Genomic DNA, 17,130 nt, shown 5'->3' on the forward strand with positions numbered 1-17,130 from the left:
GATCTCTTGACCTCATGATCTGCCCGCCTCGGCTTCCCAAAATGCTGGGATTACAGGCATGAGCCACCGTGCCCAGCCTCCCCCACTTCTTACTCTCATCTCACCCCAACTCCAAAATCAGTTCTAACCCTGACACCAAAGCTATTTGAGCCAAACCTTCCCAGGTGCATCCCAAGCTGGAGCCCTGCCCCGGCTCCTGATGCTCCAGCCACATCCAGTGGACATGGCATCGACCCTTCCGCCTCCCATTTCTGTTGCAGACACTGGGCATCTCTGAGCAATCTGGTGGCATCCCTGCTCAATTCAATGAAATCCATCGCATCCTTGCTGCTGCTTCTCTTCCTCTTCATCATTATCTTCTCCCTGCTTGGCATGCAGCTGTTTGGGGGCAAGTTCAACTTTGACCAGACCCACACCAAGCGAAGCACCTTTGACACGTTCCCCCAGGCCCTCCTCACTGTCTTTCAGGTGGGATCTGGAGACCATGGGATGGGTGGGTCGGGGAGACCCTGGAGTTGGAGGGGGTCCAAGAGCTCCATGGTGACTTTCCACCCCCAGATCCTGACAGGTGAGGACTGGAATGTGGTCATGTATGATGGTATCATGGCATACGGTGGTCCCTTCTTCCCAGGAATGCTGGTGTGCATCTATTTCATCATTCTCTTCATCTGTGGCAACTGTATCCTTGGAGCTTTGTGGGGCTGGATGATGGTGGAGTGGGGGTGGGTAGGGGGACCTGGGTGGTCTACAGGCAGGGTGCTTCTCCATCCTTTGCAGCCTAAGCTCATCCCAGACATCCTGTTGAACGTGTTTCTTGCCATTGCTGTGGACAACCTGGCCAGTGGAGATGCAGGCACTGCCAAGGACAAGGGCGGGTGAGATCTGGCTCCACCCCTAACACAGTCTCTCTCTGGAATCCCTAACTGGGAACCCCTCAGACACCCCCACCACCAGAGATGCCTCTAGACACCCTGGTAATCCCCATCTCCAGATACCATCTGCCAGTCCTCATTCATTCAACATGCATCTATTGAGTGCCTACTGTGTGCCAGGTCCTGTTCTAGATGCTAAGGAGACAACAGGGGTCAAGGCAGACAGAGTCCTCACCTTCAGGGAACTAACATTCTAGTTGAGGAAGGCAAGAAAAATATAAACAAATGAATATATAATATATGTTAATAATATGTAATAAAGAGAAATAAAACAGAATGAAAGGACAGCAAGAAATGAAGATTGCTCTTTGGGGTTAAGGTTGGCAAGGAAGGTCTCTATGAGGAAGTGACATTTCACCAGAGACTGGAATGAAGTGCAGGAGTGAGCCATGCAAATATCTGGGGGAAGAGTATTCAAAAGGGGAGTGGCAAGTGCAAAGGTCCTGGGGTGCTAATGTTCTTAGCACTTTTTTTTTCTTTTTTTCTGAGATGGAGTTTTGCTCTTGTCACCCAGGCTGGAGTGCAGTGGTGCCATCTCAGCTCACTGCAACCTCCACTTCCCAGGTTCAAGCAATTCTCCTGCCTCGACCTCCTGAGTAGCTGGGATTACAGACGTACACCACCACACACAGCTAATTTTTTTTTATTTTTTGTATTTTTAGTAGAGACAGGGTTTCACCATGTTGGCAAGGCTGGTCTTGAACTCCTAACCTCAGGTGATCCACCCGCCTCAGCTTCCCAAAGTGCTGAGATTACAGGCATGAGCCACCGCACCTGGCCGCATTCTTAGCACTTTCAAAAAAAAAAATACCAGCGATGCCCGGGTGCAGTGGCTCACACCTGTAATCCCAGCATTTCGGGAGGCTGAGGAGGGTGGATCACCTAAGGTTAGGAGTTCGAGGCCAGCCTGGCCAACACGGTGAAACCCAGTCTCTACTAAAAATACAAAAGAAAATTAGCTAGACAAGCTGGCTTGAACCCAGGAGGTGGAGGTTGCAGTGAGTCAATATCACACCACTGCCCTCTAGCCTGAGCAATAGAGTGAGACTCCATCTCAAAAAAATAAAAATAAAAACAGTGAGGCTGGAATGGAGTGAGGAAGGAGGAGCGTGGTATGGAGTGAAGGTCAGTGGAGGAAATGGGGGACCAGATTGAGGGCATTCTGGGCCAGGGTGAGGACTGTAGTTTTTCCTGAATTAAGGAGCTGTGGGAGGGTTGTGGGCAGAGTTGGGATGTCCCAGACAGGGTTTAACAGGCTCCCTCTGGCTGCTTTGAGAACAGACTGTTGGGACGGGCAATGGGGAAGAGCGAAGCAAGAAGGTTCTGTGGGACTCAAGAAAGGTCTGTTCTAACTGTATCGATCCCCCTTTGCCCATCTGCAGCAATCACCCCTATTTCCTCGCACAGGGAGAAGACCAGTGAGAAGGACCTCCCACCGGAGAATGAAGGCCTGGTGAGTTAGATGCCTGGGCACTGTCTACACCTCCTACTCCCACCACTACCTGTCTATGTGTGCATGTCTGGTTTTTTGTTGTTGTTGTTTTATTTTGAGACAGAGTCTCACTCTGTCGCCCAGGCTGGAGTGCAGTGGTACCATCTCGGTTCACTGCAACCTCTGCCTCCTGGGTCCAACAGATTCTCCTGCCTCAACCTCCTGAGTAGCTGGAATTTACAGGCGAGCGCCACCACACCCGGCTAATTTTTGTTATTTTTGAAAGAGACAGGGTTTCACCATGTTGGCCAGGCTGGTCTCGAACTCACTGACCTCAAGTGGTCCACCTGCCTCAGCCTCCCAAAGTGCTGGGATTACAGGCATGAGCCACTGCGCCCAGCCATGTGCATGTCTTTAACCTTCATCCTCTGCCTATTCATTCCCCTATTATTGCATTTCTTCCATGCTTCCCCTGTGTCCATTCCCTGTGTCTCCCTCACCATTGATGACCCCCATCTTCCTGTCCTCAGGTGCCTGGTGTGGAGAAAGAGGAAGAGGAGGGTACAAGGAGGGAAGGAGCAGGCAAGTAGGCAGGGCCAGGTGGAGCAGGTGTGGGACCCTGGGGACAGAGCTCAGGCAGACAGCTCCTGACCCCTGAAACCCTTCTCTCCAGAGATCGGCCTTTTCCAAGATCATCCTGAAAATAACAGACTTGGTATGTGGTCAGCAACGTTTGGGAACATTGAGGTTAAAGAAGAGAAATGCAGCTTAGGCAACATAGCAAGACCCCATCTCTTAAAAAATAATAATAATAATTAGCCAGGCATGATGATGCAAGCCTGTAGTCCCAGCTACTCGGGAGGCTAAAGTAGGAGGGTTGCTTGAGCACGGGAGTTCAAGGTTGCAGTGAGCCATGATGGCACCACTGAAGTCCAACCTGGGGGAGCAGAGTGAGACCCTGTCTCTAAAGAAAAGTAAGAAGAAGAGAAACACGTTTTGTTTACTGCTGAACTTCTCAGAGCCTTTATTATAAAATAGTCTGTGTACACAACATTCATTCAACACACATTTACTGAGCTCCTACTGTGTCCCAGGCACTGTTCTAAGTGCTGTGGACATAGCAGCGTACAAAACAGACTAAAATACCTTCCTGGAGGAGCTGACATTCTAGCAGGGAAATGGGAAGAATTGGCCATGTGGCAAACACTCTTCTGGGTGTTTTACATCAACTTGCTCAATTAATTTTCTTCTTTGCTTTTCTCTGGTGCCAGACATGGAGGAGGAGGAGGAAGAAGAAGAAGAAGAAGAGGAAGAAGGTGCAGGCGGTGTGGAACTCCTGCAGGAAGTTGTACCCAAGGAGAAAGTGGTACCCATCCCTGAGGGCAGCGCCTTCTTCTGCCTCAGCCAAACCAACCCGTGAGTGCTGGAAGTGGCAGGGGGTAAGGCAGGAGGGGCTAGGGCAGGTGGAGGACCATGGAGCAGCCAAGGTGGGAGTGGGGGCATGGGTGTTGCATCAGGGCCAGAGCTGTATCCCTTGGAATCCCTGATCAGTTCTGTGGTCCTGAGTTCTGACCATGGCCCACTCCCTCTCCACAGGCTGAGGAAGGGCTGCCACACCCTCATCCACCATCATGTCTTCACCAATCTTATCCTGGTGTTCATCATCCTCAGCAGTGTGTCCCTGGCCGCTGAGGACCCCATCCGAGCCCACTCCTTCCGCAACCATGTGAGCCTTTGGCTGGGAGATAGGAGCTGAGGGGACACTCCTAGGGGTGTCCTCGTGGGCACAAGCTGGGGCAGGGTGGAGATAAGGAGAAGAGCCCTAGGTGAGCCTAGAGAGAGGCTCGTTAATGGCAGCTGATGCAGTACCAGCCTTTACAGTGTGTGCAACACACGGGGAAGCACCAGGGGCGAGATCAATATTTGACTGAGGAGGAAGCTGTGCTCAGAGAGGTTAAGCAGGCCAAGGGTGCCCATGTAGCTAGGTAGAGGCAGAAGAGTCCAAATTTAAACCCTAATCTTTCTGATGGCCAAGCCTTTTGAGAAGTCACCTAGGATCCCCCTCAGTCGTGACTCAGTGGTTCCCCACTCTTTCTCACACCCCAGATTCTGGGTTACTTCGATTATGCCTTCACCTCCATTTTCACTGTGGAGATTCTACTAAAGGTGACTAATGGGACTCCAGTTCTACCCTCAGTTGCCCCAGCACTCTCCCCACCGGTCCTTGCAGCCCACCTCTCCTGTCCCCATCCCCACCTCCCCCAACCCCCACCACCTCCAGGTCTGGAGTCTAGCCTCATGTCCCGTCCCCAGATGACAGTGTTTGGGGCCTTCCTGCACCGCGGCTCCTTCTGCCGTAGCTGGTTTAATATGTTGGATCTGCTGGTGGTCAGTGTGTCCCTCATCTCCTTTGGCATCCAGTAAGTGACAGCTCCCCAGCCCACCCTATTCCTCTCACAGCCGGGGCCCAGCCAGGGCCAATGCCTGAGGATTGCCCCTTCCCCAGCTCCAGTGCCATCTCAGTGGTGAAGATTCTGCGAGTACTGCGAGTACTGCGGCCCCTCCGAGCCATCAACAGGGCCAAGGGACTCAAGGTAACCCCACCGCACCCAAACCCACAGGACCCAGGCCCTACCCTGCCCCTGGGGCCAGGATCACTGATCAGACTGACCATTTCCACTGATGCGTGACCATACAGCCTGGACCTGACACGTAAATACACATCCCTGACCACTAGCCATGTGGCCTGACCCATGTTCCTTCCAAGTGACCATATGTTTCTACCAGTGGCCACATTTCTCAGACCCAGCTCCCTGACAGGTGGCCACAGATCCCCACCCGGCAAACACCTATTCCTGGTGGGTGCCCACACATCTCTAGCCCCTAACACTGCCTTTTGAACACATGTTGCTAATCATACATCTCTGACCCATCACCACATGTCCCCAGCCCAAGTCCCTGAGCTGCATCCAGAGTCCCTGCCTCATGACCACTGTGGCCTGTAGTGTTCAGTAGCCATATGCTTGGGTGCCCGCAGCATGTGGTGCAGTGTGTATTTGTGGCCATCCGGACCATCGGGAACATCATGATTGTCACCACACTACTGCAATTTATGTTCGCCTGCATCGGGGTGCAGCTCTTCAAGGTGGGGCAAACACTGGAGGGAATGCCAGGCAGGGGTCCGGGCGGGAGCGTGATGAAGGGTGAACCTATATGACAGACATCCTCCCTACAGGGGAAATTCTACACCTGCACGGACGAGGCCAAACACACCCCTCAAGAATGCAAGTGAGTGCCCAAGGCCCTGCCCTCCACGGAGCTCAGGACCCCTCCCAAAGACTATACAGCCCCTAGATCTCACTAAGGCCCAAAGATATAGTCCCAGAATTGTCCCAAGAACTGCAGAGGCCCTCAGATCTCACCAAGTCTTCGGAGGTCCCCCTGACACCTCCCCCAAATCCCTCTCCACATTCCCCAAGTGACCTACATTCCACTCCAGACCCTTAGCAATCACCACCCCCACCCTGAGCCCCCAGCTTCCATCTTGAGACTCCTGTAGAGGGTAGTTAAAAGCCTGGGCTGTGAAGTCAGACATTACTGGTTCAAATTCACTTCATGAGACTTAGTTACATTTCTTAAACTTACTCAGTTCCATTTCACTCAACTGAAAAACAGGGCTATCTCACAAGGCTCTTGTGAAGAGTAAATGAGCTACTACATGGAAAATGTACTTTGTACAACGTAAAGTTGCTAAACAGAAAACCTAGCTTGGGCTGGGCGCTGTGGCTCACGCCTGTAATCCCAGCACTTTGGGAAGTTGAGGCAGGCAGATCACCTGAGGTTGGGAGTTTGACACCAGCCTAGCCAATGTGGTGAAACCCCATCTCTACTAAAAATACAAAAATTAGCTGGGCTTGATGTTGTGCGCCTGTAATCCCAGCTACTCGGGAAGATGAGGAGGGAGAATCGCTTGAACCCGGGAGGTGGAGGTTGCAGTGAGGCCGAGATCATGCCACTGCACTCCAGCCTGGGTGGAGTCTTTTTTGAGACTCTGTCTCAAAAAAAAAAAAAAAAAAAAAGGAAAGAAAATCTAGCTCAGTGCCTGGCATACAGTTAGTGCTAATAAACGTTGGCTATTATTTGTTTTACTTTTTCCTGGCAGGCGATGATGAGAATAATGGTGATGATGAAATGATGCCAACTATGTGCCAGACACTAGTCTCATGTCTTGACTTGTGACATTTCTTAATCCTTGTGACAAGCCAGGAAATCAATTCTGTTATTATCTTTATTTCTTAGAGTGGGGAAATGGAAGCACAGAAAGGGTAAATGTGCAAGATCACCCAGCCAGGACATGGAGGGACAGGATTTGAACCCAGACCATATTGCTCCACCACTATGTCCTGCTGCCTCCATGCTGGAGACCCCAGAACATTTCCCCAGTTCCTCTCCCCTCCTCACCCATCTAACCTGTTTGCAACATCCATAGGGGCTCCTTCCTGGTGTACCCAGATGGAGATGTGTCACGGCCCCTGGTCCGGGAGCGGCTCTGGGTCAACAGTGATTTCAACTTTGACAATGTCCTTTCAGCCATGATGGCCCTGTTCACTGTCTCCACCTTTGAAGGCTGGCCTGCGTGAGGGACAGGGCCCTGGGGTTATCAGGGGATAGGGCAGGGGTCTCTGCAGGATTGGGTTGGGATCTCCTGGGAATGGGTGGGAGTGTATCTTGGGGATGTGACGAAGGTCTCTCCAGACTGGATAGGGTTTTTCTAAAGAGTGGTGAGTGTATCGGAGGACTGTAGAGGTGGGGTTCCCAGAAGCTGGGTGGGAGTTCTTTGGGGACTTCAGTGAGGGATCTCCAGGAATTAGACAGGGGTCTCTAAGGGACTAGGTAGCTAGATAGAAGCCTAGAAAGGATTGGAGATGGTTTGGGGGGACAGAGTGGAGGTTTGAGGGGACTGGGATTGGTCTCTGAAGAGATGAAGCAGGGATTCAGGGATTTCTAGAAAGCTGTGCAGGTCTTTGGGATACTCATTGTGGGGCTCTGTGGGAAGATGGAGTGGGGATTCAAGTTGATGGACAGGGATAAATTTACAGATCATTGGGGGCTTGTGTGGAAGTTCTGGGGAGGTGCATGGGGGTCTCCAGGTGGTTGGAGAAGGGGATTTGAAGGTCTGTGGAAACTTAGGGGATTTCTGGGTCTTTGAGGGTCTGAATGGAGATTCTCTGGAGGACTGTATGGGGGTTTCTGAGGGCATGGGACAGAGGATTTGGACTCTTTGAGGGTCTGGCAGGGGTCTCTTAGAGTATGTATGGAGGTCCCAGGTGGTTAGGTCAGGAGATTTAGGGGTCTTTGGGGTGCCGGGCAGGAAACTCTGGGGTGTCTCTGATAAGTGGACTGGGGGTAGGTCTGAAGGGGCTGGGATATCCCCTCACCTGCCCCTACCTCTACCCTCCTCTGGCTCCCACAGACTGCTATACAAGGCCATCGATGCTTATGCAGAGGACCACGGCCCCATCTATAATTACCGTGTGGAAATCTCAGTGTTCTTCATTGTCTACATCATCATCATTGCGTTCTTCATGATGAACATCTTCGTGGGCTTCGTCATCATCACCTTCCGTGCCCAGGGCGAGCAGGAGTATCAAAACTGTGAGCTGGACAAGAACCAGGTGACCTCTGACCCCTGACCCCCTGTGGATGGTCACCAACCCTTCCCTCCTTGCCTCAGGACCCCACTGCTCACTCATGCCCTGCCCTGGTATGCAGCGTCAGTGTGTGGAATATGCCCTCAAGGCCCAGCCACTCCGTCGTTACATCCCCAAGAACCCGCATCAGTATCGTGTGTGGGCCACTGTGAATTCTGCTGCCTTCGAGTACCTGATGTTCCTGCTCATCCTGCTCAACACAGTTGCCCTAGCCATGCAGGTCTGAGATCCCTGCCTGAACCCCGCCAGACTCCTGACCCTATTATCTCCACACAATCCCTTGGGAACCATTAGGAACACTTAAGGCTGCAAGTAACAAACCCCCTGCTAACTAACAGTGACTTAAGCTATAAAGACATTTGCCATATTTCTTCAAGTCCATGGCCAGTACTTGTAAGTTGCATCCTGATTTCAGAGATGTAAGAATGTGAAAAAAAAGGTAGCCAGTGGCCATTGCAAGTTGCCATTTATTATAAAATGCACCCCAATTTCAGATATTCTAAAATGTAAAAAGATGTGCATCCTGGAGTCAATGAATTGTGGTAATTATCTCAGGTATCGAGAAGTGCAGAGGTAGGCTGTTTGTTCATTGTTCATCCGGGACCCATGCTCTGTCTATCTTTCTGCTTTACCATTCTTAGCAAGTTGGCATTCATTCTCATGATTGTTGTTTCATGGTCACAGCTCCAGGCATCAAAACGACACTCAAGGCAGGGAGAGTTGTACCTGGGGACTCTCCTTATTTGATCCTTTCATTGGAAAGCAAAATATTGTTTACAGAAGCTGCTAACCAACAGCAGATTTATGTTTATGTCTCATTAGTCAACCTGGCCTTGCCTAGCTACAAGAAAAGCTAGGAATCAAGAACTAAACTTTCCAGTATCCACAATGGGAGGCAGACAGTGCAAGGGGTTTGACCAATCCACAGTGCGATCATGTCCCCAGACTCGCCTCAGCCCAGGCCAGGGAATATTTGGTTGGGTGTGGGGGGTCTCTGCCTCAGGTTCCATCTCAACCTGATTTTCTCCTGCAGCACTATGAGCAGACTGCTCCCTTCAACTACGCCATGGACATCCTCAACATGGTCTTCACTGGTCTCTTCACTATTGAGATGGTGCTCAAAATCATCGCCTTCAAGCCCAAGGTGGCCCCCCTGCTCTAGCCCCACCCACCAGTGGATGAGTTCCTTGGGAGTGGAGTGTATTGCAGAGCTCTGGGGTTGGGGATGTGGGCAGCAACCAGGGAGTGAGTCTAGGGAGTGAGAAGGATTCAGGTGCAGGCCCATCGTGTGATCCAAGCCAAGCCCTGCCCGCCTCCAGCGCCCCCTACTACTACTGGCCCCCTACCCTGGCTTGCAAGTTTTGAGAAGACAGGGCACTACTTTTCTCCTGCCTGCAGCATTACTTTACTGACGCCTGGAACACGTTTGATGCTCTTATCGTGGTGGGCAGCGTAGTAGATATTGCCGTCACTGAAGTCAATGTGAGAACTGGCCTTTCCACTAATCCACTCTCACCCTACACACCTTCCCTCACCTCTATCCTGGGGCTCCCTTTCATGTGGGTAGGTGGTTCCCACGCATATCCTCCCTACTCCTGGAGACTCGGTGCTTCTCATTCTAGCTCTATCTCTTCTGAGTCCCTGTTGGGTTCAGCCAAAGTCCCCCTCTACCGGCTTCCTCATTCCATTTTGTAACCTATCTACTGGCTCCACCATCTCCTAAAACACCTCTCCTGTTATTTCTGTTATCTCTTTCATTGCCTCTACATTCCCCATCCATTGGCTCCGTCATGTCCACTGACTCCTGCTTTGGCTCCATCTTTTCTGATGACTTCATTGGCTTCATTTCTCCACCAACTTCATCGTCTCTGACACTGGCTCTTTCATGGCTCTGTCATCACCACTGACTATATCATTGGCTCCATCACCTCCATTGGGTGCTACATGGTTCTGTCGCCTCAACTGACAATGCTGCTGGTTCCCTATCTCCATCACTGGCTTCTCCATTGGCTCCTCCATCGGTTCTCATCTCCATCATCTCCATGACACCACTGGATCCATCATTTCCTCTATTGGCTCCAATGTCTCTGATCCATCACCTCCTTTACTCTCTCCTCTCCCTTCCACTGCCATTACCAACTTTTTCCACAACCATCCTAATCCACTACCATATAAACTTTCCCATTGTCTCCTGTATAATGACCCCACCATCACCCCCTATATCTGCTCCATCATTTCTTGCCTTGTTCATTTGGGCCTATGATGTCATCATCTCCCCTATCACCTTTTTCTTGGTCATATCTCCCTCCAGAATGGTGGCCACCTTGGAGAGGTAGCCCACCCTCATAACAAGGACTCTCTGCTTCTTTTCCCATGTCCCTCTGTCCCTCCATCCCTCCGGATTACCCTGGGGCCTGAGTGATTTGGGTACTGGGAGGGCCAAAGAATGAGATAGGGAGATAGCTGGAGTAAATGCAAACTGAGCATCCCTACTGCACCCCTCACCCCAGAGCTCTGAGGACAGCTCCCGCATTTCCATCACCTTCTTTCGCCTCTTCCGAGTCATGCGGCTGGTCAAGCTTCTCAGTAAGGGTGAAGGGATCCGCACATTGCTCTGGACATTCATCAAGTCCTTCCAGGTAATTCCCCACCCCATCCCTTTGACCATACTTCTCCCCCATTTCACACTTCTCAGCCTGCCCCTTTACAACCCTCAGAACTACATCTCCCAGCATGCCATACCCATTTCCAAATTATCATTCCAATTTTCTCTCTTTTCGGGGCTCTCAATTTCCAACACACCTCTGGCCTCACTGACCTTACTCTATCTACTTAACACTATGTTCACATTTGAGAGACACCGCAGTCCTGGGCAGTTTGGAGATGGACTGTATCTCCCAGTAGGCCCAGGCCAGGGAAAGCAGTGCATTCTGGGGCTCATAGTTCTCTGCCTGAGCCTATGCATCTATTCTCTGCCCCGCTCCCCCATCCCTATAGGCCTTGCCCTATGTGGCTCTTCTCATCGCAATGATATTCTTCATCTATGCCGTCATTGGCATGCAGGCAAGTGGGGACCCTAGGAAGCATCCTTTAGGCACTCCTCTGCTGGCAGGGGATGGGGTAGGAATAGCCCCAAAGTAGGGGTGGCGGGTAGACAGACAAGCTGGACAGCCCTGGGTCAATCTACACATCTGTGAAATGAGATCAGCAGTGATGCCCTGTTTGTCAGGGTTATGAGGCTCCTTTAGGTATTAGGAGGTGTGAAATGGGTGGGGCATGGGTTCACCCCACTGACACAGCCTTGGTGTGTCCACAGATGTTCGGCAAGGTGGCTCTTCAGGATGGCACACAGATAAACCGAAACAACAACTTCCAGACTTTTCCACAGGCTGTGCTGCTTCTGTTCAGGTGACATCTACTCACTCCCCTGCCACCTCATGCCCGTGGGTGCCCACACACCCTCTCTGAGCCTCTGACTGCTTGAGCTATGGGAATAACATGGCAGCATGGGGCTCCATACAGCCTGAGATGTTTCCTGGCTATGATGTGAGGAGTCTGTTAGAGTATTCTAGCCTCAGCCATTTTCTTTCTGTCTGTAAGACACGTCCCCTTCTCAGGTCTCAGTGCCTCATCTGTAAGATGCAAACACGACTGTCGTCAACATGGCCACACTGGCTGTTAAAATATTGAAATGTTATCTGTGCCAGATGTAGCCCCTAGTGAGAAGTAGGTCATCTCCTCATTCCCCAGTCCTCTCCCAACTCCATTTGCCATGACTTCATAGCCTTCCCTTCAGGATGCTACCCCTGTGTGACCCCCACCAGGTGTGCCACTGGTGAGGCATGGCAGGAGATAATGCTTGCCAGCCTTCCCGGAAATCGGTGTGATCCTGAGTCTGACTTTGGCCCTGGTGAAGAGTTTACCTGTGGTAGCAATTTTGCCATCGCCTATTTCATCAGCTTCTTCATGCTCTGTGCCTTCCTGGTGAGAACCATTTCCTAACAACCACCACCACCGTCATGGGGGCTGGCCCTGAGGGGCTCAGGGATGTGACGTGGGCAGCCCAGATCTTCAGAGTGGGTGAGAGGGCTGGTCTGATGACAAGACCAACCCAGAGACTCATGACCATATAAGCCCACCCCAGCCTACCACCATCCCTCCATGACACTGTTCTGCCCTTCACCTAACCGCTCCCCTGCTCAATGGCCCACAGATCATAAATCTCTTTGTGGCTGTGATCATGGACAACTTTGATTATCTCACCAGAGATTGGTCCATCCTGGGCCCCCATCACCTTGATGAATTCAAGAGGATCTGGTCTGAATATGACCCTGGGGCCAAGTATGCCCTCTATCCCCTTACCTAGAATCCAGAGGACAATGCACCGCCCTACACAGTCCCCTAGCCCCAAAACCTCCGACCTCTGCATCCCATTACCCAGTCAATAGATGCCCCAAGGTTTCCACTGCCCCATCCTCTGCCCTCTCTGACTGCCTTCCAGTTCTTCCCTGGCAAGCTCTGGGGTACTGGTGGGGGGAGGTAGTGATGAGCTGGTGGGGCCTTGAGAAAGGGCTAGAGGGGGTATCGCCAATCCAGTGGTACCTCCCCACCTCCTCCAGGGGCCACATCAAACACTTGGATGTGGTTGCCCTGCTGAGACGTATCCAGCCCCCTCTGGGATTTGGGAAGCTGTGCCCACACCGAGTAGCCTGCAAGGTCTGTGCACCTGCCCACCCCCAGGCCCCTGAGAGAGCTATCACATGGCAAGGGTGGGAAGGGATCTGCCTTGGGTGGGGAGGGGTGTTTGATCGCATCCTCAGAGGTTTCTGCCTCTTGACATTCATTCCTGCATACCCAGCATTTTCCCAGAGTGGGTTTCATGTCTCTGGTGTTCACAGAGACTTGTGGCAATGAACATGCCCCTCAACTCAGATGGGACGGTGACATTCAACGCCACACTCTTTGCCCTGGTCCGGACATCCCTGAAGATCAAGACAGAAGGTGTAGGGGAGGGGCAGGAGTGGCATCGTTCCTGGGGAGGGTGCAAGGAGCAAATTCATTGAATCATGGGCCCCTCTCCTAGCTCTGAACCTCAAAATGGGTGACCGGATTCTCCAGGCCTGTTTCCCCACCCTCCATGTCCAATGGGGGCGGTGTGCATCTGCAGTAGCAGCTTGTGAAGTCACCCCTCCAACAGTGAGGGGGCAGCTGTGGAGGTTCTTCCTATTGGCTCATGCCCCACATCCTCCTCCAACGCAGGGAACCTGGAGCAAGCCAACCAGGAGCTGCGGATTGTCATCAAAAAGATCTGGAAGCGGATGAAGCAGAAGCTGCTAGATGAGGTCATCCCCCCACCAGACGGTGAGCTATCCCCGCCCCAGTTCCCTGCGCCAGTCCCTGAATGGCAGATGATCGCTCTCCACCACAAAACCAGCGCTGGGCAGAGGGCGAGGGGAAGTCCATGCTGGTGGGTAGAGAGCGGGGAGGCGGGCTGGGTCAGAGGGCCCCCGTGTGATCTTGCCTTCTCTCCCTTGCCCCTAGAGGAGGAGGTCACCGTGGGCAAATTCTACGCCACATTTCTGATCCAGGACTATTTCCGCAAATTCAGGAGGAGGAAAGAAAAAGGGCTACTAGGCAACGAGGCCGCCCCTAGCACCTCCTCCGCCCTTCAGGTCTTCGGGACAGGGCCTGGTGTGGATGGGCATGTGTGACAGTGCTGTGGCTGACGCTGACCCCCATTTTGATCTTGTGAAACCCATGCCACAGATGAGGAAACTGAGGCCCCAGGCCTCACAGAGGGCCAGGGGGGCTGAAGGACTCCTTCCCCCACCCTACTCGCCTGCATGGGAAACAGAGAGGGAAGGTTCAGACCCTGAGCTGCCTGCTTACCTATTTCACCATCTCCACAGGCTGGTCTGCGGAGCCTGCAGGACTTGGGTCCTGAGATGCGGCAGGCCCTCACCTGTGAGGAGGAGGAAGAAGAGGGGCAGGAGGGAGTGGAGGAGGAAGATGAGAAGGACTTGGAAACTAACAAAGTGAGGACAAGTTTTCACTCTCCCAGGAACTTGATTGTAAAATACTTCGTCAATCCCCTGAGTGATTTCGACACTGCTTCTGGGAAGAAGCCACCCCACCCCAGAGAAGCCCCCTCTGCAATAGAAAAATATTTATTTGAGGCTGGGAATGGTGGCTCATGCCTATAATCCCAGCACTTTGGGAGGCCAAGGTGGGAGAACTGCTTGAACCCTAAGGTTCAAGACCAGCCCTGGCAACATAATGAAACCGCCTCTCTACAAAAAAATTAAAAATTAGCTAGGAGTGGTGGTGCAAGCCTGTAGTCCCAGCTATTTGGGGGGCTGAGGCGGGAGGATTGCTTGAACCTGGGAGGTTGAGGCCACAGTGAGCTGTGATCGTGCCACTGCACTCCCGCCTGGTGACAGAACAAGACCCTATCGCAAATATTTATTTATTTATTTACTTGTTTATTTATTTGATATTTACCACTGCTGTTGGAGGGCAAGGCCCACATTCATGGACCTGTGGGGGAGACACGCTATATGACCAAATAACTTAGCCAAAAAGTGGATGCAACACTCAGTCCTGTGACTCTCCACAGGCCACGATGGTCTCCCAGCCCCCATCTCGCCGGGGCTCCAGGATTTCTGTGTCTCTGCCTGTTGGGGACAGACTTCCAGATTCACTCTCCCTTGGGCCCAGTGATGATGATAGGGGGACTCCCACCTCCAGTCAGCCCAGTGTGCCCCAGGCTGGATCCAACACCCACAGGTATTGTCAAGTGTCTGGAGGTAGATTGTGAGGGAAGGCAAGGACTAGAGACTGGACTGAGGCAATTCAGGAGGCATGAAGTTGAGGAGGGTGGGAGGGAGGGCCTAGAGGCCTTCAAGCAGAAATTTGGGAAGAATGGAGGTGTTTCAAGGGCTCAGGTAAGAATAGAGGGTGATAAGAGATTCATACGAGAAAGGCAATACAAAGGTTTAATGCAAAAAGCACATTATTTGAAACCAAGATTTTCAGTTCAAATCCTGGCTCTGCCATTTGCTAAGTGACCTTGGGCTAATCACTTTTTTTTTTTTTTTTTTTTGACAGAGTCCCGCTCTGTCGCCCAGGCTGGAGTGCAGTGGCACGATTTCAGCTCACTGCAACCTCCGCCTCCCGGGTTCAAGTGATTCTCTTGCCTCAGGCTCCAGAGTAGCTGGGATTACAGGCGTGCGCCATGACGCCAGGCTAATTTTTTTTGTATTTTTAGTGGAGACGAGGTTTCGCCATGTTGGCCAGGCTGGTCTCGAACTCCTGACCTCAGGTGATCTGCCCACCTCAGCCTCCCAAAGTGCTGGGATTACTAGCTTGAGCCACGTGCCCGGCCTAGTCACTTCGTTTCTATAAGCCTCAGTCTCCTCACCTGTATGAGGGGTATGATAAAGCACTTACTTCACAGGGATAAAGAAAGGATGAAATGAGGTAATGCATGTTGAGCACTTAGCTTTTAGACAATACACAGGCAGTTGAAAGAAAAAATTTTAAAAACTTTTTTAGAGTGTCTAGCTTGCCCAGGCATGGTGGCTCACACTCGTAATCCCAGCACTTTGGGAGGCCAAGGTGGGAGGATCGCTTGAGCCCAGGAGTACAAGACCATCCTGCACAACATAATGAGGCCCCGTCCATACAAAAGATAAAAAAAATAGCCGAGCATGGTGGTACATGCCTGTAGCCCCAGCTGCTTGGGAGGCTGAAGTGGGAGGATAAATTGAGCCTGGGAGGTTGAGGCTGCAGTGAGCTAAGATCATGCCGCTGCACTCCAGCCTGAGTGACAGAGTAAGACCTCGTCTCAGAAAATAAAAAATAGAAATAAAAAAAATAAAGGGCCTAGCTTTTACAGGCTCCCTCCACTCCTAATACATGCCAGTTTTGTGTTGAAGGCATCTCTCTACAGGTCAACTTTGATTTTTTTTGAAACTTTCGGTCCTTCTGATGAGATGGACATCTATTAAACAAAAGCCCATGGTCACTTTAAAATGGTTAATGGCTAATTTTATGTGACTTGTCCTCAACAACAACAACAACAAAATCCAAAAGCCCAGTGTTTCTGTAAGGGTTGGGGCATGGTATGAGAGGAACCAGTGGCCCAGGGCCACATATTGAGGGATCTGGTCTGCCTAACGTGCCTCACTTTCCCCAGGAGAGGCTCTGGGGCTCTCATTTTCACCATCCCAGAAGAAGGAAATTCTCAGCCCAAGGGAACCAGAGGTCAAGACAAGCAGGATGAGGATGAGGAAGTCCCTGATCGGTACACTGGCCACACCACATGGGATGAATCCATGAGCTGGGGTGGGGGAGGGGTGGGAACTGGGTCGAGGAGGACTGTTGGTGCCCCATCTCCCAGGCCCAGACCCAGACCCAAGTTCATCCCTGGCCCTCCCACCCACACAGGCTCTCCTACCTAGATGAGCAGGCAGGGACTCCCCCGTACCCAGTCCTTTTGCCACCTCACAGAGCTCAGAGATACATGGATGGGCACCTTGCACCACGCCGCCGTCTGCTGCCCCCCACACCTGCAGGTGAGAGCAGGGATGGATCCAAGGGGCCCCCAAGGGCATGCAGGACAGAGATCTGGGGAAACACTGACATTGCTACTTGCCCCCGGTGCCCCACCCACCCCCAGGTCGGAAGCCCTCCTTCACCATCCAGTGTCTGCAGCGCCAGGGCAGTTGTGAGGATTTACCCATCCCAGGCACCTATCATCGTGGGCGAAATTCAGGGCCCAATAGGGCTCAGGTGAGGCTGTGGAGGTGGTGCTGGGGTCTGGGGTCTGGAGAGGTGGGGGCAGCCTAGGCTGAATTTCTCAAACACAGCACATATCAGGCCCTTTTTTTTTTTTTTTTTTTTTTTTCCATGTATGTTGTCGCCCAGGCTGGAGTGCAGTGGCCAGATCTCCGCTCACTAGAAGCAGGTCTGGGGAAGAAGAGGACTTCAGCTTTTCAGTCTTCTGCATTCTTTTAGTATTTTGCCACATATCAGGGTTTTTTTTTTTTTTTTT

At 51.9% G+C, this 17,130-nt stretch overlaps 1 protein-coding gene across 1 annotated transcript in view; it reads left to right on the top strand.

The window, feature by feature from the left end:
• The window catches only part of CACNA1F (calcium channel, voltage-dependent, L type, alpha 1F subunit), a 28,735-nt gene that overhangs the window by 10,104 nt on the left and 1,501 nt on the right, over window positions 1-17,130 (top strand). Inside the window, exons 15-46 of the mRNA XM_011991361.1 lie at window positions 261-468; window positions 559-679; window positions 794-875; window positions 2,340-2,385; window positions 2,895-2,946; window positions 3,636-3,780; window positions 3,961-4,090; window positions 4,471-4,530; window positions 4,678-4,784; window positions 4,871-4,958; window positions 5,402-5,509; window positions 5,600-5,652; window positions 6,854-7,000; window positions 7,838-8,039; window positions 8,137-8,295; window positions 9,109-9,219; window positions 9,474-9,557; window positions 10,387-10,407; window positions 10,586-10,714; window positions 11,073-11,138; window positions 11,392-11,483; window positions 11,900-12,059; window positions 12,289-12,416; window positions 12,695-12,791; window positions 12,974-13,076; window positions 13,335-13,436; window positions 13,617-13,747; window positions 13,985-14,110; window positions 14,692-14,861; window positions 16,273-16,380; window positions 16,524-16,651; window positions 16,756-16,868. Of these exons, the coding sequence (XP_011846751.1) occupies window positions 261-468; window positions 559-679; window positions 794-875; window positions 2,340-2,385; window positions 2,895-2,946; window positions 3,636-3,780; window positions 3,961-4,090; window positions 4,471-4,530; window positions 4,678-4,784; window positions 4,871-4,958; window positions 5,402-5,509; window positions 5,600-5,652; window positions 6,854-7,000; window positions 7,838-8,039; window positions 8,137-8,295; window positions 9,109-9,219; window positions 9,474-9,557; window positions 10,387-10,407; window positions 10,586-10,714; window positions 11,073-11,138; window positions 11,392-11,483; window positions 11,900-12,059; window positions 12,289-12,416; window positions 12,695-12,791; window positions 12,974-13,076; window positions 13,335-13,436; window positions 13,617-13,747; window positions 13,985-14,110; window positions 14,692-14,861; window positions 16,273-16,380; window positions 16,524-16,651; window positions 16,756-16,868 (3,577 nt within the window). The remainder of the gene's footprint in view (window positions 1-260; window positions 469-558; window positions 680-793; window positions 876-2,339; window positions 2,386-2,894; window positions 2,947-3,635; window positions 3,781-3,960; window positions 4,091-4,470; window positions 4,531-4,677; window positions 4,785-4,870; window positions 4,959-5,401; window positions 5,510-5,599; window positions 5,653-6,853; window positions 7,001-7,837; window positions 8,040-8,136; window positions 8,296-9,108; window positions 9,220-9,473; window positions 9,558-10,386; window positions 10,408-10,585; window positions 10,715-11,072; window positions 11,139-11,391; window positions 11,484-11,899; window positions 12,060-12,288; window positions 12,417-12,694; window positions 12,792-12,973; window positions 13,077-13,334; window positions 13,437-13,616; window positions 13,748-13,984; window positions 14,111-14,691; window positions 14,862-16,272; window positions 16,381-16,523; window positions 16,652-16,755; window positions 16,869-17,130) is intronic.

This window comes from Mandrillus leucophaeus, unplaced genomic scaffold (genome assembly GCF_000951045.1).
Source record: "Mandrillus leucophaeus isolate KB7577 unplaced genomic scaffold, Mleu.le_1.0 Scaffold395, whole genome shotgun sequence".
Classification (NCBI taxonomy): domain Eukaryota; kingdom Metazoa; phylum Chordata; class Mammalia; order Primates; family Cercopithecidae; genus Mandrillus; species Mandrillus leucophaeus.